At 46.6% G+C, this 23,805-nt stretch overlaps 1 protein-coding gene across 1 annotated transcript in view; it reads left to right on the forward strand.

Moving 5' to 3' along the window:
* The window catches only part of LOC121550056 (transcriptional activator GLI3), a 173,733-nt gene that overhangs the window by 62,778 nt on the left and 87,150 nt on the right, over positions 1-23,805 (forward strand). The window contains exon 3 of the mRNA XM_041862164.2: positions 15,235-15,492. Within this exon, the coding sequence (XP_041718098.2) occupies positions 15,235-15,492 (258 nt within the window). The remainder of the gene's footprint in view (positions 1-15,234; positions 15,493-23,805) is intronic.

The raw sequence follows: 23,805 nt of genomic DNA on the forward strand, positions 1-23,805 counted from the left end.
GTAAAGTGGTTATACAGAAGGAGGTAAGGAAGATGCGGGAGTTGGGAGTAATCGAAGAGTCCCACAGTGCCTGGGCAAGTCCCATAGTACTAGTTCCCAAGCCAGACGGTTCAGTACGATTTTGTAATGACTATCGAAAGTTGAATGAAGTGTCTGAATTTGATGCATACCCAATGCCGCGTGTCGATGATTTAATAGACTCCTTGGGGCATGCTCGTTTCATAACCACTCTTGATCTCACAAAAGGCTACTGGCAGGTGCCCTTGACCCCGGCATCTAAGGAGAAGACAGCCTTTGCCACCCCGGAGGGGCTCTACCAGTATACCCGACTTCCGTTTGGTCTCCACGGGGCACCTGCCACGTTCCAACGCCTGATGGATCGAGTCCTTGCGCCCCACAAGAGTGCACGCAGCGGCTTATTTGGATGATGTGGTTATACAAAGTCAGGATTGGGCCAGCCACCTACCCCGGGTACAAGCGGTGCTGGATTCGCTCAGGGAAGCAGGGCTCACGGCAAACCCGAAGAAGTGCAAGGTGGCCTTCAGTGAGACAAACTACCTGGGGTACACCATTGGGCGGGGGTTGGTCAAACCACAGGAAGCCAAACTGCGGGCCATACAGGACTGGCCGCAGCCCATCAACAAGAAGCAAGTAAGGTCATTTTTGGGCCTCGCTGGCTACTATAGACGCTTTATTGCAGATTTTGCTACCATAGCGGCACCATTGACGGAGCTGACGACCAAACGCCACTCACGAATGGTGAAGTGGAACCCGGCGGCGGAGGCGGCTTTCCGCAACCTGAAGCGAGCACTCTGCTCCGGTCCGATCCTGGTGGCACCAGACTTCAAGAAGGAATTCATTGTCCAAGCGGATGCTTCGGAGGTGGGTCTGGGTGCTGTCCTCACCCAGGCACATGACGGGGAAGAACATCCCATTCTCTACCTAAGCAGGAAGTTACTTCCAAGAGAGAAGAACTATTCAACGGTGGAGAAGGAATGTCTGGCTGTAGTCTGGGCCCTGGAGTCCCCTTCGGTTCTATCTCCTGGGCCGACGTTTCATGGTGGTATCTGATCACGCCCCTCTGCAGTGGATGGCCAAGAACAAGGAATCAAACAGTAGAGTAACCAGATGGTTTTTGAGCTTGCAACCGTTTAACTTTTCGGTTGTCCACAGGGCTGGCAAGCACCACGGAAATGCGGACGCCCTCTCCCGGCGTGATGCCTTCTTCACTGCCTTTACCCCGACGAGGACGTCGGTCCCGAGGAGGGGGATGTGTGATGTCACGAGAGGCTGTGTCCTGGAGGGACGTTACATCCCCCTGAGGTGGCTGCAAACCCAGACAGCTATGGCTCCATCTGCTGGTATGGTCGGGAACTCCAACCCTCTGTGGCCAATCTTCCCACGCAGCTGAAACCAATCAGGGGCTGATGGGCTGGAGTTGTTTTTGAAGGGAAGAGACACGGTCTGGAGTGTGGGCTCTGGGAAGAAGAGAATTGTGTTATAATTTCGTTAGTTGCCGAAGACCTTTAATAAAATCCTTGTTTTGGTTGAACCTGGACTCCTTGCACTACTTGGGCAATCCCGCTGGAAGCGGTAGCCTCTCGTGGCATCACAGTATCTTTAGAGTTAGGTCTCCGCTTGAATTCCTGCAATCTGTCCCTTGCTCGCTGTACCGTCTCCTCTCCTCCGGCTCCAGCTCCAGCTGTATTCCGCTCCCCTCCCACACACCTCCACGTCATCACTCGTTGTAGTTGTCCCTCACTGGTGATGCTGTTGGGCCCGTCCTCTCCTACGGCCTGTACCTCGATACTGAATCCCCTTTTCCTCATGTCCTGTGCTTCCTTGGCCACACTGCTGTAGGCCCCCAGACTCCCAGTGGATTCTCATCTTATCCATGGGGGATTGAAAGCGTATTCCTTTGTATTGTATTGAAGGAAGTTGACAACAACGGATCTAGGGGGTAGATCAGCGCTTGTTTTTTGAGCAAGTGCTATGTGTGCTCTCTGGATCTGAAGATCTGTGTATGTCGGCAGAGAAAGTTCGTTTTTGAGTAGACCTTCGATGAATTGGGGCATATCTCTTCCCTCTGCCTCCTCAGTAATACCGTAAATACGGATATTGTTGCGCCTGGACCTTCCCTCAAGGTCCGTCAGCTTCTCCTTTATTTGTCGTTGTTGTTTCCATAACAGGAGTAGCGCTTCGCCAATTTCAATGTTTTGTTCTTCCAGCTGTCCGATCTGTGTCTCTGCCGCTTTCGAAGCTGTACTTGGGGCGTGAAGTTCCCCTTTAGTTTCCTGGAGCCTCGCTGTAACTTTGTGTTTTAACTCCTCCTTTATTTCCTTCTTCGTCCTTGAATGAAGTCAGGTTCCCTCTCATTTCAGTTCTAAGTTATCTCACGTTTGTCGTTGTCATCTTGCCTTGCTTCTTGAGGACTGTGCATATCTTCATCCATTTCAGCTTTATCTGACTCTTTAACTCATGTTTTAAACTTATTCTGACTTCTCGTACAACCTACCCCACTCATTTATATTGAAGCTTTTATATATTCAAATTATGAAAATATGAATTTGAGGGTGAATTATTTACAACCGCCCAGGAGCTTGTTTTCTACATGGCCATTCCGTCGCTCGCCAACCAGGAAGTCGTGGTGGACTATTCTTGATACAAACGGGAAACTGTTGAGCGTGAAAAACCCAGCAGTGTTGCAGTTCTTGACACACTCAAACGGGTGCCACTGGCATTTACTACTATACCCCGTTCAAAGGCACTTAAATATTTTGTCTTGCCCATTCACCCTCTGAATGGCTCACATACACAATCCATGTCTCAATTGTCTCAAGGCTTAAACATCTTCTTTAACCTGTCTCCTCCCCTTTATCTACACTGATTTAAGTGGATTTAACAGGTGACATCAATAAGGGATCGTAGCTTTCACCTGGCTTCACCTGGTCAGTCTATGTCATGGAGAGAGCACTGTTTTGTACACTCAGTGTATAATGGGGGTTGTGTAGGGTAAAGGAAGTTTAGTACCTTTGTAATAAGGTATTCTTTGTGGATTTTGCCTGTGATTTGATGGAGGGACTTCGACTGAAAGAAGCAAGTCTCGAGGTGGGAGGAAAAGTGAGAAAAACGCCATGGTAAATCAACTGATGGCTTTCAAATGATTGTCATGTCAAGATAGAGAATGTTGATTCGATTTACCTTGAAGCGTTTTTTTTTTTTCCTTCTGACTTTACTTTACTTCTGGTTGTTGTTATCGCTTTGGGCAAGTGGTGCAGGAATCTGTTTGGTCCTGTTATTTGGATGACGTTTGGCTTGTAGTTTGGATTTCTGATTGTCATGCTCTCCCTGTAAAAAGAGGCCGTATGTCTGAATGTGGCGGCTGAGAAACGGTAAGCATTAACAGCTGCTGCATCAAAGGCACCCGGGCGTTTCGTGCGTTTAACCAAAATCCGTCACACTCGCACACAGCCCCTGATTCAACCTGTAATGTAGACATTGAACAGAAAGCGTCACAACACAACCAATGAGAAATTACGGCCTTGAATTAACCCATAACACCTCACCTCCGTATGACAGGTCAGAGGTCAGCGACGCTTGCCCCTGATTGGTTCCTGGAATGGATACTGGGGGTGAGGTCATGTGCCTCTAGAATTTATTTTCATTTGGCAAAATTGTGCCTGAAAGCGCCAAAAACGGCTACTGGAAACTAGCAAAGCTGCCATGTCTCAGTTGAATGAAAAGGTTGAATCGACTTTTTGTTGAGCTGTTAAGGATGTAGTTACAGCCAGAATAGATCAACACCTAAGGGAGTAACGGCCAGGGCAGTGAACTGATCCATACATTGAGTGTAACATCAGAAGAACCATAATAACCATGGCCACTGAGCTGGGGAGAGGGAGAGAGGGACAGGGAGAGGAACCGAGCGATGGATGTTCCACTCCGAGTCTGAGACATTTACCAGTCATTGATAAACTGCTTAGCAGCAGGCAAATGAATGAATCCACCATCCACCCGGCCTGACAGAGAGAGGGAGAGAGAGAGAGGGGTTTGTTTTTTTTGGGATGAAAGGGGAAGGAGGAGGGCAGCAGAGGACCGAGGGGGGTGGGGTGGGGGGGGTAATCCGGTTCCAGCTAAATGGCTGATCCCTCTCATTCCTCAGATATCAAATGTCAAAAGTTAAATTAGCCTGCTAGCCTCAGATACGAGTTAACATACATTTAAATGGGGCGAGGAGAAGAAGGTGCCGGGACAGTGGGTGGGCAGGTGCCTTTTGAAGTGTCTAATTATCCCTCTGACTAGTAAGCACTGGCTAACTTTCTTAATATTCACACACACAAATGTGCATGCACGCACACACATGTGCACACACACCATCTATCCATCGCAATGTGTTAGCAAAGTAGCACTGAGAGGCAGCCTTGAGACTCTTCATAGAGTTTGTAGAAACAATAATAATTCTGTATTGTTAGGTAAGAATTCACTGCCACAGTGGCATTTGGACATAATTCACTAACAATTTTTTATTTAGCTCTAACTGTTGGTTGGCACTTCCCTACCTCTTGCTTTGGATGGGTGTCCATGTTCTCTTGGCGAGTGCCTCCTAATCTGAGTGTCACAGGCCCTGTACGGATCACAGTGGCGTCAGGAGTGGGATTCCAATGCGCCGGCCCAGTGGAAAGCTGGCCTAGTCCGGCCTGGCGGGCAGAGAGCCATGCCTGGATCTACCCTCCACCCTAACAGACCGAACTAGCATTGCATTGCAATGGGCCACCGCTGCTACACTGAACAAAAATATAAACCAACATGCAACAATTTCAAAGATTTTACTGAGTTACAGTTCATATAAGGAAATCAGTCAATTGAAATAAATTCATTAGGCCCTAATCTATGGATTTCACATGACTGGGAATACAGATACAGTGACGGAAAAAAGTATTTGATCCCCTGCTGATTTTGTACGTTTGCGCACTGACAAAGAAATGATCAGTCTATAATTTTAATGGTAGGTTTATTTGAACAGTGAGAGACATAATAACAACAAAAAAATCCAGAAAAACGCATTGATTGATTGCTTCTGTGGACAGGTGTCTTTTATACAGGTAACAAACTGAGATTAGGAGCACTCCCTTTAAGAGTGTGCTTCTAATCTCAGCTTGTTACCTGTATAAAAGACACCTGGGAGCCAGAAATCTTTCTGATTGAGAGGGGGTCAAATACTTATTTCCCTCATTAAAATGCAAATCAATTTATAACATTTTTGACATGCGTTTTTCTGGATCTTTTTGTTGTTATTATGTCTCTCACTGTTCAAATAAACCTACCATTAAAATTATAGACTGATCATTTCTTTGTCAGTGGGCAAATGTACAAAATCAGCAGGGGATCAAATACTTTTTTCCCTCACTGTATGCATCTTTTGGTCACAGATACCTTTAAAAAAGAAAATAGGGGGGTGGATCAGAAAACCAGTCAGTATCTGGTGTGACCACCATTTGCCTCATGCAGCGTGACACATCTCCTTCGCATAGAGTTGATCAGGCTGTTGATTGTGGCCTGTGGAATGTTGTCCCACTCCTCTTCAATGGCTGTGCGAAGTTGCTGGAGACTGGCGGGAACTGGAACACGCTGTCGTACACATCGATCCAGAGCATTCCAAACATGTTCAATGGGTGAAATGTCTGGTGAGTATGCAGGCCATGGAAGAACTGGGACATTTTCAGCTTCCAGGAATTGTGTACAGATCCTTGCGACATGGAGCCGTGCATTATCATGCTGAAACATGAGGTGATGGCGGCGGATGAATGACATGACAATGGGCCTCAGGATCTCGTCACGGTATCTCCGTGCATTCAAATTGCCATCGATAAAATGCAATTGTGTTTGTTGTCCGTAGCTTATGCCTGCCCATACCATAACCCCACCGCCACCATGGGGCACTCTGTTCACAACATTGACATCAGCAAACCGTTCGCCCACACAATGCCATACGATTGAAACCGGGATTCATCTGTGAAGAGCACACTTCTCCAGGTGCCAGTGGCCATTGAAGGTGAGCATTTGCCCACTGAAGTCAGTTACGATGCCAAACTGCAGTCAGGTCAAGACCCTGGTGAGGATGACGAGCACGCAGATGAGCTTCCCTGAGATGGTTTCTGACAGTTTGTGCAGAACTTCTGTTGTGCAAACCCACAGTTTGGCTGGTCTCAGACGATCCCGCAGGTAAAGAAGTTGGATGTGGAGGTCCTGGGCTGGCGTGGTTACACGTGGTCTGCGGTTGTGAAGTCGGTTGGACGTACTGCCAAATTCTCTAAAACGACGTTGGAAGCAGCTTATGGTAGAAAAATGAATACTAAATTCTCTGGCAACAGTTCTGGTGGACATTCCTGCAGCCAGCATGCCAATTGCACGCTCCCTCAAAACTTGAGACATCTGTGGCATTGTGTTGTGTGACACAACTGCACATTTTAGAGTGGCCTTTTATTGTCCCCAGCACAAGGTGCACCTGTGTAATGAGCATGCTGTTTAATCAGCCTCTTGATATGCCACACCTGTATGGATTATCTTGGCAAAGGAGAAATTCTCACTAACAGGGATGTAAACAAATTTGTGCACAAAATTTGAGAGAAATAAGCTTTTTGTGCGTATTGAACATTTCTGGGATCTTTTATTTCAGCTCATGAAACATGGGACCAAAACTTTACATGTTGCGTTTATATATTTGTTTCAGTTTAAATTAATATCAGGGAAATTGTCTTTGTTATTGCCTTTGTGGTTTCGAGCACTGATCAAATGCATCTCCTGGGTTTTGATTCTTAAAATAATATGAGCCAAGGTGCCTTTTGACTGAAATTCTTCAACATTCTAAAATGCATGGATACCTATGGCCCAAACCCATCACTGTGCATTTTAGCCAGTGCTTGTAGCTGTTTGACTAGAACATCACTGCTCCTTCACAATGTTCTCCTGATCAAGTGGGCTGAGGGACTGTAGATAGTGCTCCGTGCCCCTACGGTGGGCCTATGTCAGGACCCTGGTGTGTGAAAGGTAGTCAGTGGGGATTGGAGTGGGGTTAGGCATTGCCCTGCTGTGAGGCTGATTTGAGCACGGAGAACACAGAGACAAGGGAAGGGGGAAGAAGCCTAGCTTTCTTTTGATTCCTCCCCACTCTTCCCTCTGCCTTCTAGGCCAGGGTTTCCCAAACTCGGTCCTGGGTCCCCTCCCCCCCTTTTGGTTTTTGCCCTACTACTACACAGCTGATTCAAATAACCAACTCATCATCAAGCTTTGATTATTTGAATCAGCAGAGCCAAATTGAGACGTGGGAGCTGTCGAAAATGACCCTAGATGAATATCGAGGAGAGCAGCTGTCGGGGCTGTGGGGGAAATCAGAGGGTGACAACGGGTTGCCAGTGTGGAGCAGGTATCCACCCGACCTGCCCACTGCTTCTCACTGCAATTACTCCAAGCATCACTCACAGCGGCCATATTTAAATAATGCGGCACTATGGGATACTCTGCAGAGAGAAGAAATAAGACAAGGGCTAAAAGTTACAGAGTGAACTCTTTCGTATTGCGCAATAGCAAACTTTTGTGTGGTTTCGACATTGATTTTATAGATTGGTAATGGACTACTTTTCCCTGTTGGTATCCTGAAAATATATATTATCCAAGTTATATTTATACATCTATGGTTTGTGACTGATAAATGGGAAGATGGCCAATAGTCTATTGTCTCTGATGCTACAGATCATGTCTTGGGAGGTTAAGAGAACAGGTTGTTATCTGATGTTGTGCTAGTGTCACGTCTCCATGTGAAAGACACTTGAAGAAGCTCCGTTAAGACTCAGTCACCTTCAACATAATACACAGCTGAACTCTGTTGTGGGAGATGCCACTGAAGCTCCCTCAGCAGGGGTTAAAAGGAAACATTCTTGCAAAACCTGCATCCTATAGGACAGCTAGCCAAGAAGTTGATCAGAAAAACAGAGACAATTGCACTTATCCTTGCTTGATCTCTTCTCTTGTTGTGTTTGCGATTCCTCCTCTCGTGGAGTTTGAAGGTTCTCTCTCTCTCTTTCTCCTTTCAGCCTGTGCTGCTAATCGTAAAGGATTCCCTCTGTCTATAGATGTGCCAGGGACAGCGAGCTCTCCCTAAGCCGCTTGGAGAGGTAGCTGCTACGCTCTTGTTAAACCCTAGCCAGCTGCTGGAATTTCGCCTCCTTCTCTCATTGCTAATTGGGTAGTCTTGAGTCTTTTTCCCGGGAGTTGATTTGCAAGAGAAAATAAAAAAACGAGAGCGAGAGAAAGATTATTGCACAGGAGGAGAGGAGCTTTGAAGAAGCGTTTTGTGTTGTCCACCTGCATCCTCCACTCCTCCTCTCCTCTTTTCCCCCCTTCCTCCATCGGGTTCTCCAGCCAAACCCCATCATTACCACGCCACAGACAACACGACTCGCAGAAATGTGCAGGTGGAGGAGAATGGTTGTGTTGTTGCTGGTGCTTGTTCAGAGGCACAATGAATGACACCTCCTCAATGATAAATGTTTCGCCCAACAAAGCTGGTTCGGGTGTAGAATGCGCAACAATGAGCAAATGCCCCTTCGTGATCGACTAAACACATGTAGTAGCGTAAGGCGGCAGCGACTCCTAAATCGTCTTGGCTGTAGGGTACCAAGTCAAATGTCTGAGAGGCTGGAGCAGATTGGCACTCTGACCCTTGTTATACACAACGGCTGCTGCCTTTGAGAAACACCAACTCTCTCCGAAGCAGCCAGGCTTTTTCTCTTCTCTCCGTCTCATTACTTTGAGTCAGCCAGGCACCGTTAACTTTCAGCCCCCTTGTCCCAGGGCCCAACTCTCTCTCTCTCTCTCTCTCTCTCTCTCTCTCTCTCTCTCTCTCTCTCTCTCTCTCTCTCTCTCTCTCTCTCTCTCTCTCTCTGTCTCTCTTTCCCCTCATCTAAGGATTTGGCTCCACTCCACTCCATACCTCATTATCACTTTTATATTTTTAATTTGGTCATTTGTTGCATGAGTTCACCGCTCCTTTATTCCCTGGGCATTAGGATTTAATGAGCGGCTGGCTGGGCAAGAGAGAGAGAGAGAGAAAGTGAGATAGAAAGTGAGATAGAATGTGAAAAATAGAGAGAGGAAGAGGAAAAAGTGAGCGAGAAGGTGGGGTAGAGACAGATGGATAGAGAGAGAAAAGGTTCAGGAGGAGCGAGAGAATGCCAGGGAGAGAGGACGGAGAGACTAGTCGCCATTATAGTGGCAGAGAAAGCTCCTGAAATAGTAGCACTCTGATCAGGACAGCAGTGAGCACAATTACCTTCTTTTCAAATCCAACAGTGACACTGCGGGAGGAAGGAGGACTTTGAAACTTGAAAGGCAAGAGCACACTTTCAACCTCAAACGCGAGCAGGAAAGGGCTCTGAAATTTGTTCAGTGCTCCCCATCCACCATTAGCTTGTTTCTTCCTCTCGCCTCCAGGCATTTTAAGCGCTTTTTGAAAAGATGTTAAGAAATTCAATCACCATAGACAGTTCTTTTTTCGTTTTCTTTGTGTGTGAGGCATGCTTCACCTTGGTCCACTGAGGACCGGCCTGCTACTTTGTGTTGTTGGTGAATAGACCTGTGAATCGGTGGGGGAGAGGAGGACGGGATGGGGGAAACCATGGGAAAAAGGGGGGGGGAAATGAAAGAGGAATGAAAAATGAGGGAGGGAAGAAAGAGAAAAAGCCAAGAGGGTCTGTTTGAGGCTGATGATGGTCAGGGTTGGAGAGGTGCTCCTGAAGTTTAGGCTTTTCAAAGTGTTTGCAGACACCTGTGTCCTCCACATCAGAGCAAGAGCACTCAGCGCCACCGCAATGGATGAGAACACTGACTAGAAAGCCTCCAGCGATCCAACACAATATACTATCAAACACCATTGGACCAAAAATGATATACAGTCAGTTCTAAAAGTATTGCCACCCTTGACAAAAAACTGTATAAAATAAATAATACAAATACTGAGCTATATTGTATGCAAAAAAAATATTTTTGCTTTACATGAACTTTACAGAGTACCATGACATTTTAGCCCAAAATCTGGTTGCCTCTGCCAAGAGGCTGAATCTTGGCCGCAAGTGGATCTTCCAGCAAGACAATAACCTCAAGCACACATCAAAATCCACAAAGAAATTGTTAATTGACCACAAAATCAACATTTTGCAATGGCCGTCTCAGTCTCTGGGTTTGAAGCCTTTGAAAACGTGATTTGAATTGAAGAGGTCAGTCCATAGGCCCAGACAAATGTTATCAAGGATCTGAAAAGATTCTGTATGGAGGAATGGTCTAAGATCCCTCTCAATGTGTTCTCTGATCTCATAAAACATTTAAGAAAAAGGCTCAGTGCCGTTATCCTCGCAAAGTGAGGTATTAAAAACAGGGGTGCCAATCATTTTGACCCATATCTTTTTGAGAATAAGAACATATGACTCTTTCTCTGAGCAATTGTATTAGTATAAAATAATATAATTTGTATTATTTATTTTATACAGTCTATTGCTCATCTTTATCAAGGGTGGCAATAATTTTGGACCTGACTGTAAGAATCATTATCAGTAAACTGCACCTATGAAGCTCGGGAGGGTTCAAATAAAGTCAAATAAAATATAACCAAGTTTTCCAGCCGTTTAGGTTGGATGACATTAGAATGGGATATAAATGGGGATAGGAGTGAGCCTTGGGTGATTCCTCCTCTTTCAGCATCACCATTCAAGTGTTAGTTGTTGACCTTCTGCTGCCCAGTGTTTGTTAAACCATTGAATGTAGTATATGCTGAAATAATTAACCCATTCAAGGTGGAATTCACTGAAATAAAGAACCCATTTAAGGTGGTATGCACAGAAATAATGAACCCATTTAAGGTGGTATACACTATATAATATACGGCAGAATGATGAACCCCCCTGACTCAGTTCACCATGGCGAAGTAGAGGGAGGAGGGGAATGGAGTGACACTGGTTTGATTGAACTATTGTTTTTTTGTAATTGCGCCGGAGGGGATGGCTTTTATGGGCTCTTAACTAACTGTGCTATTTTGTTAGTTTTTTCGCATTGTTTGTAACTTATTTTGTACATAATGTTGCTGCTACTGTCTCTTATGACCAAAAAGAGCTTCTGGACATCAGAACAGCGATTACTCACCTTGAACTGGACAAATAATTTTTCTTTAATGAGTAGGACGAGAGGGATTTGCTCCAGACACCTGCCAGGGCCCTCATCCCCGTCATTCGCAGGAGAAAGAGACGGAGATATCGGGGAAGGAGATCGGGGTTAATCGAGGGGCTAATCTGCCTTGGCCATCGGTACTATTGGCCAACGTACAATCGCTGGATAATAAAGTGGACGAACTAAAAGCACGTATATCATCCTACCAACGGGACAAACTGTAATATCTTATGTTTCACCGAGTCGTGGCTGATTGACGACATGAATAACACTGTATCGGCAGGATAGAACAGCAGCCTCTGGTAAGACAAGACCCACTCCAATTTGCATACCGCCCCAACAGATCCACAAATGATGCAATCTCTATTGCACTCAACACTGCCCTTTCCCACCGGGACAAAAGGAACACCTACGTGAGAATGCTGTTCATTGACTACAGCTCAGCGTTCAACACCATAGTGCCCTCAAAGCTCATCACTAAGCTAAGGACCCTAGGACTAAACACCTCCCTCTGCAACTGGATCCTGGACTTCCTGACGGGCCGCCCCCAGGTGGTAAGGGTAGGTAACAACACATCCACCACGCCGATCCTCAACACGGGGGCCCCTCAGGGGTGCGTGCTCAGTCCCCTCCTGTACTCCCTGTTCACTCATGACTGCATGGCCAGGCATGACTCCAACACCATCGTTAAGTTTGCTGATGACACAACAGTGGTAGGCCTGATCACCGACAACGACGAGACAGCCTATAGGGAGGAGGTCAGAGACCTGGCCGTGTGGTGCCAGGACAACAACCTCTCCCTCAACGTGATCAAGACAAAGGAGATGATTTTGGACTACAGGAAAAAGAAGAGGACAGAGGATGACAAAACCTATTCCCCCTTAGGAGACTGAAAAGATGTGGCATGGTTCCTCAGATCCTCAAAAGGTTCTACAGCTGCACCATCGAGAGCATCCTGACTGGTTGCATCACTGCCTGGTATGGCAACTGCTCGGCCTCAGAGGGTAGTGCATACAGCCCAGTACATTACCAGGCGGTGTCAGTTATGTCAAAGACTCCAGCCTCCCTAGTCATAGACTGTTCTCTCTGCTACCGCACGGCAAGTGGTTACCGGAGCGCCAAGTCTTCTAAACAGCTTCTACCCCCAAGCCATAAGACTCCTGAACATCTAATTAACCCCCCTTACGCTGCTGCTACTCTCTGTTTATTATCTATTTGCATAGTCACTTTAATAACTCTACCTACATGTACATATTACCTCAATTACCTCGACTAACCGGTGCCCCCTCACATTGACTCTGTGCCGGTACCCCCTGTATATAGCCTCGCTACTGTTATTTTACTATTGTTATTTTACTGCTGCTCTTTAATTATTTGTAACTTTTTTTTTCTTTCTTTATTTCTCGGGTATTCTTTCTTAAAACTGCATTGTTGTTTAAGGGCTTGTAAGCATTTCACTGTAAGGTCTACACCTGTTGTATTCAGCACATGTGACAAAGTAAATTTGATTGTATTGGATTAGCTGCTTGACCTCTCAGAGACATGAGTGAATAGGGCTGGAGTTCACTGAGAGAGAACTAGAGAGAGAGGGGGAGGGAGGGAGAGAATGAGAGACACACAACTGGGGAGAGGGGGAAGAAGCCAAAGAGAAAGATAGGAACACAGTGTAATAATATATTTGGGAATAATGACCACAGTATTTTGTCTCCAGAAAGAGTTCATAGAAACTGTTTAGCTGGGCTTGTGGGAGTTTGGCTTCACTTCCAAAAAACCAAAGATTATTGCTACAAGTACATTGTGTATGTCAAGTCTATGGAACTCATACATAAATAAACTAGACCAAGAACAAGAAACATATCCAGGTCTATGATAGTTACATGGTCTTATTCCCGGCCTCTGCAGTGTGTTTACTGGATGAGTATTCAGTACATAAAGGCCTACACTCCTCTCAGCAGCACAACCCTATCCTTTGCTCTATTGGCTCCCAGCACAGTTTACAGTCGCGACTTCCTTCCTCAAATCCAATGCGTGCGAGAACATGAACCCCGACTCTGAAATCCCTTTATGTTAATATTGCGCTTTGCAAGAGCAGACCCTATTAATCCAGCTTTAAGAGCATAAATGCCATTATTCCCTTAATAAGATCACAGGCTGTGCAGTATAGGATTAAATACTTATATCATAACTGACACTGTCATTTCCTGCGGATGACAGCGTGAGCCTCTGCTCTCTCGCTGGCTTGCCAGTTCCGCGTTAAGACTAGTGGAATTTGCTGCTCCGTTCGGGGCATGGCTGGGCCCGAACGCAGGTAATGGATGTGGGAGAGTGAGAGTAATAAAAGTCAGACCAGTGGATCTCTCTCTTTCTCATTCTCTCTTCTCTCTCGTTCTCTCTCCTTTCGTGCCACTCTCAAGCTACTGTAGCGGCCAACTCGGGGTGCTCAGTGTAGCGCTCTTTAATCTAGCCCTTTCCTCTTAATTGGAGAGCTGCAGTTTTCTGCTGCCTGCAGTTCATCGGGGGGCCTTACAGCGCTAGGCTGGTAAGTGCTACAGAACCTTTGGCACCGGCACCGCGGCACTCTGCCAGGGCTCTCAGTGAGACATTAAAAGAGAGAGACGGGGAGAGAGAGAGAGACAGAGACAGGCAGTGGGTAGTGGGCACTGGACCGTGCTGATCATGAACAACCACAGTGAAATTAGAACCAACCAGGAACCAGGACTGGACCAGGGGAGATTTCCCAGCAGTGTCTAATTAAGTGAATCTGTTGCTCAGTCAGGATAAGGCCAAACTCGGTGGACTCTCTGGATCTGGTAGAGGAATAGGATGGATTTGAGGCATTGAGAAGGATTGATAGAATCGTATGTAACTGAATCAAACTGGCTCTGAATTGCACAAGGCTAGAGCCGCCAGTTTAAAACTTTCAATCGTACAAAGCATTACCTAAAAATATTCAACTCTAATAATTTATCATAATCATACTATACGTACAGATGATAGGAATTATCTCAGACCAGAATTTTCAAGTGTGTAGGTTTTACTCTCAAATGAAGACAGTGTCCAGAGTATCCTCACTTTAGGGACTACTCATAATAAGTCTGTACAGGTCAGGGGCCAGGCGACCCCATGAAGGCCAGGGTCAGTGTTTAGGTCAAAGGTCAAGTCTTTCCAAAGCAGATCAGCCCTTGAACTCTCTTCACTTTTATCCCACTAACTCAGCCCAGCACACCAGGGATAGCTTCTCAGGGGAACTCTCCTTTCCATCTCTCCTCTTAATTTCTCTCCTTCACCCCGAGAGAGAAAGAGAGTGAGAGATTACTCTGGAAGAGAGGGGGTTGAGGAGGTGGGAGAAGGGGGGGGAGTTGATACTACCCATGAGGCCGGTTAATGGGCAGTTTGGAATGCAGGCGAGAAGACCCCGGTTGCTTTCTCCATGGGAATCCATTTATTTTATAAAAAGAACATACAGAGCTGCCTTTAAGATCCGACTTGTGGGAATCGCTCCTCCTCTGACTGTGGCCACGATGCAGGGGGTTGGGTTCGTTTAGTTGGTGAGAGCACAAGAGATGAGTCCTATTGGATTCAGCTGGCTCCTATGGAGGCTAAACCCCGCGTGGATTTGCACAATGCGTACTTGTTTGGTTGCAGGTGTACAAAACAAATCTACTGCCCCTCCCCCTCACAGGAGTATGCTACGTGATCTTACTTGTTTCCCATGTATATGGGTGTCTTGTCTTGTGTGTGTGTGTGTGCGTGTGTGCAGACTCTGAGAGGTAAAGAAATTCCCATTGACGGCAGCAGCCGTAAATCACTGTTATGATTCTACTGATAGTGAAACCACTACCTTTCACAACCAAATGGCTTTCAGGTTGTGAATAATTAAGCAGACTTTCGACTCAGTATCTTACAGTATCTTTCAATGTACCAAGATCTATGCAGTATCGTCAGTAAGTATGGCCTCATATTTTTACCCAGATATATATATATAATCTCACCCGCTCTCTCCCCCCTGTCCCCTTAAAGAAGATGAGAGATTGGGCACGCAGTACCACCACCACCACCACCGCGAGAGGCGCAATGCCATCAGCACCCAGGCCTCCACACCTGGCACCCCTGGCAGCAAGCTGGGTGAGGAGCCGTCCACGTCCACAGAAGAGCACCCCCCACTGGTAAAGAAAGAGCTGCACAGCTCGCTGCCCCACCTGGCGGACCACGGCCTGCCCTACTGTGGAACGCTGTTTGCCATGGACCCCCGCAACGGATACCTGGACTCCCACTACGGTGAGTACAGACAACAGACCTCAGTTTAAAGAGGAGGGGTTGGATAGGTTGTTCTAATATGATTGTTAGAGAGTTTATGAAGCCAAAAGTAGAGTGGGTTCATGGCTAGTTTGTGTCGGTAGGGCTTTTGGTCATCAGACAACTTGAATTGCCTCAGTGATTTAGTAAATTGATGGATAATTACATAAAACTTAACATACAATATTTTTGGGGGGTAAGATAGGATATTTGTCCTTGTTTGTGTGTATTTGTGAACAATATACTATAATTTGAGTGAGGCGGCAGGCTTAAGGACTTGCCTGTAGGCCTGGGTTTTACACCCAGTAGATAAGGGAGTTTATCAAAATTGGGTTTGATTTCGAATTCTTTGTGGATCTCTGTAATCTGAGGGAAATCTGTGTCTCTAATATGGTCATACATTTGGCAGGAGGTTAGGAAGTGCAGCTCAGTTTCCACCTCATTTTGTGGGCAGTGTGCACATAGCCTGTCTTCTCTTGAGAGCCAGGTCTGCCTACGGCTGCCTTTCTCAATAGCAAGGCTATACTCATTGAGTCTTTACATAGTCAAAGCTTTCCTTAAGTTTGGGTCAGTCACAGTGGTCAGGTATTCTGCCACTGTGTACTCTCTGTTTAGAGCCAAATAGCATTCTAGTTTGCTCAGTTTTTTTGTTAATTCTTTCTGATGTGTCAAGTAATTCTCTTTTTGTTTTCTCATGATTTGGTTGGGTCTAATTGTGCTGTTGTTGTTGTTGTCCTGGGGCTCTGTGGGGTCTGTTTGTGTTTGTGAACAGAGCCCCAGGACCAGCTTACTTAGGGGACTCTTCTCCAAGTTCATCTCTTTGTAGGTGATGGCTTTGTTATGGAAGGTTTGGGAATCGCTTCCATTTAAGTGGTTATAGAATTTAACGGCTCTTTTCTGGATTTTGATAATTAGCGGGTATCGGCCTAATTCTGCATGCATTATTGTCTCTCTCTCCCTAATTCTCTCCCCCTCTCTCTCTCTCTCTCTGGGAAGTTTGTCTTGGGAGCTTTCAGCGTAGCTTCTTAATTCCCTCATTAGGGGCCTGTCCGAGCACAGTCCTCCACTTTCACTCATCAACACATACATCAAAGCCCCAACACTACGCTGTACTGCAGAGTCAAACCACTATCACTACCCATCGTCTCCCTTCTCTCTCACTGGGACTGAGAGACTGTGGGTAAGAGGAAGGGGTAGGAATAGAGGAGTGAGGTATAAAGAGAGAGAGAGAGAAGTGAGGGACATGAGGTTTGAGGGAGAGAGAGAGTATGATAGAAAAATAAAATATGAGAGAGCGAGTGAGAGGAGTGAGGGAGATGTGGTTAGAGAGAGAGTGAGAGAGAGAGAGAACAAAGGAATAAGAGAAAGATGCAGTTACAGAATTAGAGACAGCTGAGTGAAGCGGGGTGGGGGGACTGTAGGAGGTCAATTTCGTGACCTCCTCCGGACAAAGATTTGATGTGATGGCTTGTTTAGTTTCGCGAAATTGCCTGCGAATTGAGCCTGACAGAGTGGTTTTAATCCGCAGGCCGTAATGAAAAGGTCTCTCTCTCCCTGGTTTCGGCTTTGGTCCTTTACTGTAACTATATTTATTTAGTTAATTAGCCGGCATCTCCTTTGTGCACTGGTGCGTCCATCCACCACAGAGCTACAGTACTAATGTGAAAGGTTACTTAAAGTAATGCCCAGGGTCTGTTCTTTGGTGTAGCCGACAGGATCCTCGCAAGCAGAACATTACTGTCGATTACAGCCCGGTCTTAGCTCAGCATGACTGCCACTGTTGATTTTGTGTGTCTGTGTGTGTGAGAGTGTGTGTGTGAGCACTGGTGGTAGAGGGTTCCAGACCACTGAAGCCAAGGGGAACTAGGGGCCGTGGTTGGGGTGGTGGTTGGGGGTCACAGTAAGGGGTGGCAGTGCCTCGGGATAATGCTTAAAAGTCACAGAGAGTTCAGAAGCAGCAGGAAAAGTCAAAGGGCTCCATTCTTTCTGCAGAACAGGCAGAGTGGATGGAGAAAGTCATACTGCTATTGGGGCGCACCCCATGATTATATATATATGATTAAGTTCTATTGGAGTTCAATAGCTAAGTACACTTGGAGCACATTATGAAATGCGAGGGCAGTTGTTTTTCCTCTGAGGGTGGAGTGTGCCGTAAATGGATGTCGTTGGGACGTGCCCTGACCCTGACTCAGTTCAGAAAGAGTTACGACCAGAGGTGAGAGAAAAGAGCAGGCCGGTGGTTGTGTAAAATGGCTTCCTCTGGTACCAGGTGTGGGGAACACGAGGTGTCCCTGAAGGCGCCTGCCGGTCGGCCGGTCCCATTCTGTCTGATTGGCCCAGGCTCCAGGCCCCTAGGCCCCTCGGCACCTAAACCGCCAACGGACCCTTTGAACACGGAGCCCTATGGCTCCACCACTCCACCACCACTCCACCACCACTACCCCCAGAGCCTGGGAAGTGTGAAGAACATTGATCCCTGTGCTTGATTGAACAACCACTTCCCCACCCTTCCTTCCAAGGTCAACTCCGCCAACACTCCCCTCTCCCTGGGGTCTCTGACTGACTGTCACCTCCCTAAATGTATCCCAGGTGTGTGTTGTGCATGTGAGGGTGATGGAGAGGGAGTCCTGAGTCTTTGTGCTGTGCTTGCAGAGTGCGGGGCGCTGCACAACCTGGCTACGGCCGACAGCCAGGTAAATGTGATTACTCTTCCCACTGGTGTGTTGTCAGTGCTTAATGCAGCTAAACACGTCGGCACCTGCAGCCTCAAGTGCACCTGGACTGCTGGGTTGTCATGGTTGTCGCTGTGGTGGCAATACGCAGTGTAGTGGGTGTCGAAAAGGGGGGAGAAGGGGAAGGGAGGAGGGGAAGTGCAGTTTGTGTTCTTTTTCGAGATCTCTGCTTCTCTTCGCAAATCTCTCCTTTTCAAGCAGCCCCTTCTGTGCACTCTCCCACTCCCCTAAGGACTCTGATTTTTGTGTTTACTCTCGCCTTTACACCCACTTGCCCACATAAAGGCATTAAGGAAAAATAGCCCCTATTACGTGCATTAGTTAAATCGCGGTGATGCATAGCGTCTAAGACTATTTTCTTGGGCAAACACTGGATAAGTGTCCATATCCCGCTTACCACAACACTAATACGTGGGGCTTTCGCCTGGATAAGGAGGAGGAAGGATTGGGGAGGAGGATTAATAAGAAAGAGAGAGAGACTTGGGTTTTTTAAGATTTGTGTATTGTGAGGATGTGTGTTTTGTGAGAACATGTGTATTGTGAGGACGTTAGCGCTGCGGCGGCACTATCTGTTTACATTGTGGGCTTATTAGCAGGTCAGTGGTCCTCAGCAACAGTGGAACACTTGCTGGAGTTCCCCGCTACTCTCTCCTCCAGGATCCCTCTTCTTCCTTCAAGTGTTTGTCTTTTTCTTAAACACTTGTTCGCCCTTCCTCCCAGGCCAGTCAAAACATGTCCCGTTACGGGATTCAATGGTCGGCTTTCTAATGTTTCTTTCCAATCCTAACAGTATTGAAACATCAGAAGATGTTTTGTCAAAGGAAAGTGACTGGGGAGGGTGGGAAAAGCACTAAGCTGTTGAAACAATCTTTAAGTATGTTGGTTGGTTCCTTAACGACCAAGGCTGTTTGGTGGTTGTGTGTGTCTGTGATGACACAGTAGTAGGTCATTATGTGGACCGAGACAGACTCTTATAGCTGAAGTATATATCAGCCTTATACAGTCTGATGGAATCAAGATCAGGATCCTCAGACCAAAGCCTTGGTCATGTCTCACCTCTGAGACCTCTTGGACCAGGGCTGCTAAGCCATAGCAAGGTGGAAGAACAGTACAAATCGATGGCTGGTCTAGTGGAGGGTTTGGATACCATCAGGCTATATCCCTGAAACCCTGCTCTTTGTGTCCAAAGCTCTGGCAGAAGTGACCATTACCTGGGATTGTGAAGAAAGGGAAAGGAGAGCTCAGCCAGACCCGGGGCTTATGGAGTCGGAGGTGGGGGTGGGATGGTGATCTCAAGCTCCAGACGGGTTAAGTTAACCTCCAAAGCTGCTTTGTAGAGGAGATCTCAGGTCTACTGGTCCGTAGCACAGCGAGGACTGGGTCCACGTCAATCTGTCTGCCTCAATATCAAACTACAGCAGCTACTCAGTGAACTGAATGAGCTGGCTGTCACAAAACTCCAATGTGTTTTGCACCACAATGGAGCAGGCTCTGTACAGTTAATGACTGCATTACTGCGCTCCCTGATTCAGAGTCACAAATATAGGCCATACAGGAACTATAGGAAAGCTTTCCTGCCACAGAAAAAAGTCACGAAAATAACCCATACTGGAAAAGTCATTTATAACACATTTTTTCTCTGAAAACCCGCTCAAAGAGGCCAACTTTCTGGGTTCCACATTGGTTTCCTTGTCACGAGTTTTGGCAAAACAGGTTCAAGCACTCCTCCCCACAGAAATTAAAATACAGAGGAGCGGGGGTGGAGGTGGGGAGGCGTTGGGAGACACGTGCCCATTTCAAGGACGATTGAGGGCTTGTCTTTGAGATTGTTTCAATATTGGCTTTTAGAGCGGGGGGTGGCCCAGAGAAACCCCCTAGTGAGTCTCGGGGGAGAGGAACCCGGGGGGAACCCGGGGGCACCCTACAGGCGATAGAAAGGAATCTCTTCCATCCACCTCCTTTCATCAAGAAAGAGAAACATGGCCGGGCAGCTCTTGAATTAGCCCCGCAGTCCAGCGCACCAGGGATAATCGCTGTGATCCCCTTTTATACAGCTTATTACAGGAATCTCACAGTATAATGCCGATTTTAGGCCGTTTGATGATTGAAGGGATTGTGCAAAGTTTTAAGTGGTTAAAGAAAGACACTTTCGCTCTAAGTGAAGGTCAGGCTTTCTTGTAGTTACTCTTAGTACCACAGAGACCGAGAATGTGTGCAAAATGCATTTTTAACAATAATGTTGTTACAATAACAATATTCATTTGGAGTGACTCAAAAATAATGAAAAATATCTTAACAAATGAGTACTCAGCATTTCTTCATATCATTCTTGCAACATCTGTCTGCGTTTTGGACCCCCTTGTCAACAGAGGCATCACACGCCTAAGACAATAGGCATGCTTTGAAGTGGCGAAGGCTTAAAAATAAGACTTACAGCATGTTTCTCTGACCGTCCACAAGGATACGCCACCACCACTAACACCAACACTAACACCACCAGCCACAACAATAACGCCATTCAACACAATGTTCATAAAGATTTGAGTGCAGGCAGGAACAATATGAGGCTCATGGGTCTTTTCTTCCTCCTCCTGGTGGTTTTCAAACCATGACATCTTGAGCCTTCATTTTCTCCCCCTCCTGAAGTATTCAGTGGGAATAAGAAGCAGGATAATCACCTGGTGTGGAGTGGGACAGTCACACTCATTTCATGCCCGCCTATATGTTTGTTCACTGTATTCACTGCAAATCTCACCGCCCGGCCTTGTAGCGCAGCGATTTATGCCCCTCTTCTCATAGCGTTAGCACTCTTATCCCTTCAACAAACCCCCAACGCCTCCCTCCCCCCTCTCCTCTCTTCTTGTCTCCTGAGGATGGACTGTACCTATTATTCTACAGGAGGAGGGGGCTGAGGCATGCTGGGTAATTAACATGTTTCCTCTCAGCTCCATTACAGGCTGGAGCAAATAAGTAGACTAGAGTACATCTTCTTGTCTATACCACAGTGGAGAGACTTACAAAAGAGAGAGAGGGAGAGAGAAAGAGGCAGAGAGTGAAAGAGAGACAGAAAGTGAGAAAAATGAGGAGGACATGAGAAAGGGAGGAAGAAAGAGAGATGGAAAAAAATAGGAGAGAAGAACTGCCAGTGAGAGAGAGAGTGAGACTGGAGAAGGAGAGGGAAACAAATCGCTGCGCTACAAGACCGGGCGGTGAGTAAAGAGAGACGAGTAGGAGGGGGGGATGTTACGAAGGAGAAAATGAAGAGAGACATAAAAGAATGGGAGCTCGAGGAGGTCAGGCCCATCATAGGCTTAGTGTTTCCTTTAAAGATGGCTGGAACAGGTGGCAGCTCTAGACAATCTCGATCCACAGAGCAGCATCCTCTCAGGAGGAGATAAGGGATTCCTCCGTCCAGCCCTCCCCCTCTCCTCCTCCTCTCTTCTCCTCCATCTCCTCCTCTCCTCAGCTCGGCTCCCCCCGCCGGGGCTGCTTTGATGTGGCTCGGTGTGAGCAGGTTGAGCGGGGCTCACGGCTGGGGCCTGTTGGACCGCTGGGCTGCTGCAGGGGCCTCTGGCAGCCAGACTCTCTGCCTCTCTGGCCCGGCTCAATCAGTGTTGCTCTACGGTGCCCGCAACTTTCAGGTCTCATTAAAGCACACCGGCAGGGTTAATCCTCTTTAAGTTTTTACACGCCGCCCCGTTTGTCTCTCAGACACAGGCAGAGGGACCAGGGAGACCCCAGGGCACCGCCTACGTGACAAAATAACAAAATATCACTGTGACACCAAGTTCTGCTCTTTTCTCCTCTCTTTTACACTCCCTCGCTCCCCTGTGTACAGTACTGGATGTTCTACTCTCCTTTTCTTTTCTCTCTTTGGGTGCTATCGCTCCTTCTCATTGTGCGTTCTCCCTTCTCTCTCTCTCCCTCCATTCCCTTGATAGTACCTAGCTCTGGTTGTAAATCTTTCAGGATTATTTTGGGGGGAATTTGTTGACAAGGGTGGAGTAAATGGATTACAGGTTGTCCTTGTTTTTGGGAGGAGGGAGAGGGGAGAGATCAGGCCCCGCTTTGAGGAAGGGACAAAGAGAGAAGGGGGAGAGAAAGGGAGATAGAGAGAGAAAGAAAGAGGGTGAAGTGAGGAAGAGACAGAAATATAGGCCCATGTGGAGAGAGACAGTGAAAGACTTAGAAGAGTGTGTGAGAGAGAGAGAGAGTCAGAGAGAGAGAGAGAGAGAGTCAGAGAGAGAGAGAGAGTCAGAAAGAGAGAGCGAGTCAGAGAGCTACAGGGAGTGTTGCAGTGCGGAGGAGAAGAGCCAGGGCTGTAATTGGCACAGAGGTGACGACCCCTGTCTGCTCCTGAGATCCGGCAATCATTTGTCTGCTTGTTGTGACACTGCGTCCCAAATGGCACTATTCACTAAAATGCAATACTTTTGGCCAGAGCCCATATGTAGGGAATAGGGTGCCATTTGCTTTACACTGTCTGGTGTGACCCACCGTTTCCTCCATTAGACACCCATAATGGACAATAGATCATCTCTCAGACTGTGTCTGTAAACATGCAGGTGCACTACATATGCAAATTCCTAACAACTTTCTTTTTTATGTGAATAAAGTATTGAATTCTTGAATCTTGAATATCACGTTTAATAAATAAATACATCTATCAGACCGAAGAATAAATCAACACTACCGTTCAAAAGTTTGTTGTCACTTAGAAATGTCCTTGTTTCCCATGAAAACATACATGAAATTAGTTTGAATAGGAAATATAGCAAAATGAATAGGAAATGTAGTCATTGACAAGGTTAGAAATAATGATTTTTAATTGAAATAATAATTGTGTCCTTCAAACTTTGCTTTCGTCAAAGAATCCTCCATTTTCAGCAATTACAGCCTTGCAGACCTTTGTCATTCTAGTTGTCAATTTGTTGAGGTAATGTGAAGAGATTTCACCCCATGCTTCCTGATGCACCTCCCACAAGTTGGATTGGCTTGATGGGCACTTCTTATGTACCATACGGTCAAGCTGCTCCCACAACAGCTCAATAGGGTTGAGATCCGGTGACTGTGCTGGCCACTCCATTATAGACAGAATACCAGCTGACTGCTTCTTCCCTAAATAGTTATTGCATAGTTTGGAGCTATGCTTTGGGTCATTGTCCTGTTGTAGGAGGAAATTGGCTCCAATCAAGTGCCGTCCACAGGTTATGGCATGGCGTTGCAAAATGGAGTGATAGCCTTCATTTTTCAAGATCCCTTTTACCCTATACAAATCTCCCACTTTACCACCACCAAAGCACCCCCAGACATCACATTGCCTCCACCATGCTTGACAGATGGCATCAAGCACTCCTCCAGCATCTTTTCATTTGGTCTGCGTCTCACAAATGTTCTTCTTTGTGATCCGAACACCTCAAACTTCGATTCGTCTGTCCATAACACTTTTTTTTCCAATCTTCCTCTGTCCAGTGTCCGTGTTCTTTTGCCCATCTTAATCTTTTATTTTTATTGGCCAGTCTGAGATATTACTTTTTCTTTGCAACTCTGCCTAGAAGGTCAG

This window comes from Coregonus clupeaformis, chromosome 34, assembly GCF_020615455.1.
Source record: "Coregonus clupeaformis isolate EN_2021a chromosome 34, ASM2061545v1, whole genome shotgun sequence".
Classification (NCBI taxonomy): domain Eukaryota; kingdom Metazoa; phylum Chordata; class Actinopteri; order Salmoniformes; family Salmonidae; genus Coregonus; species Coregonus clupeaformis.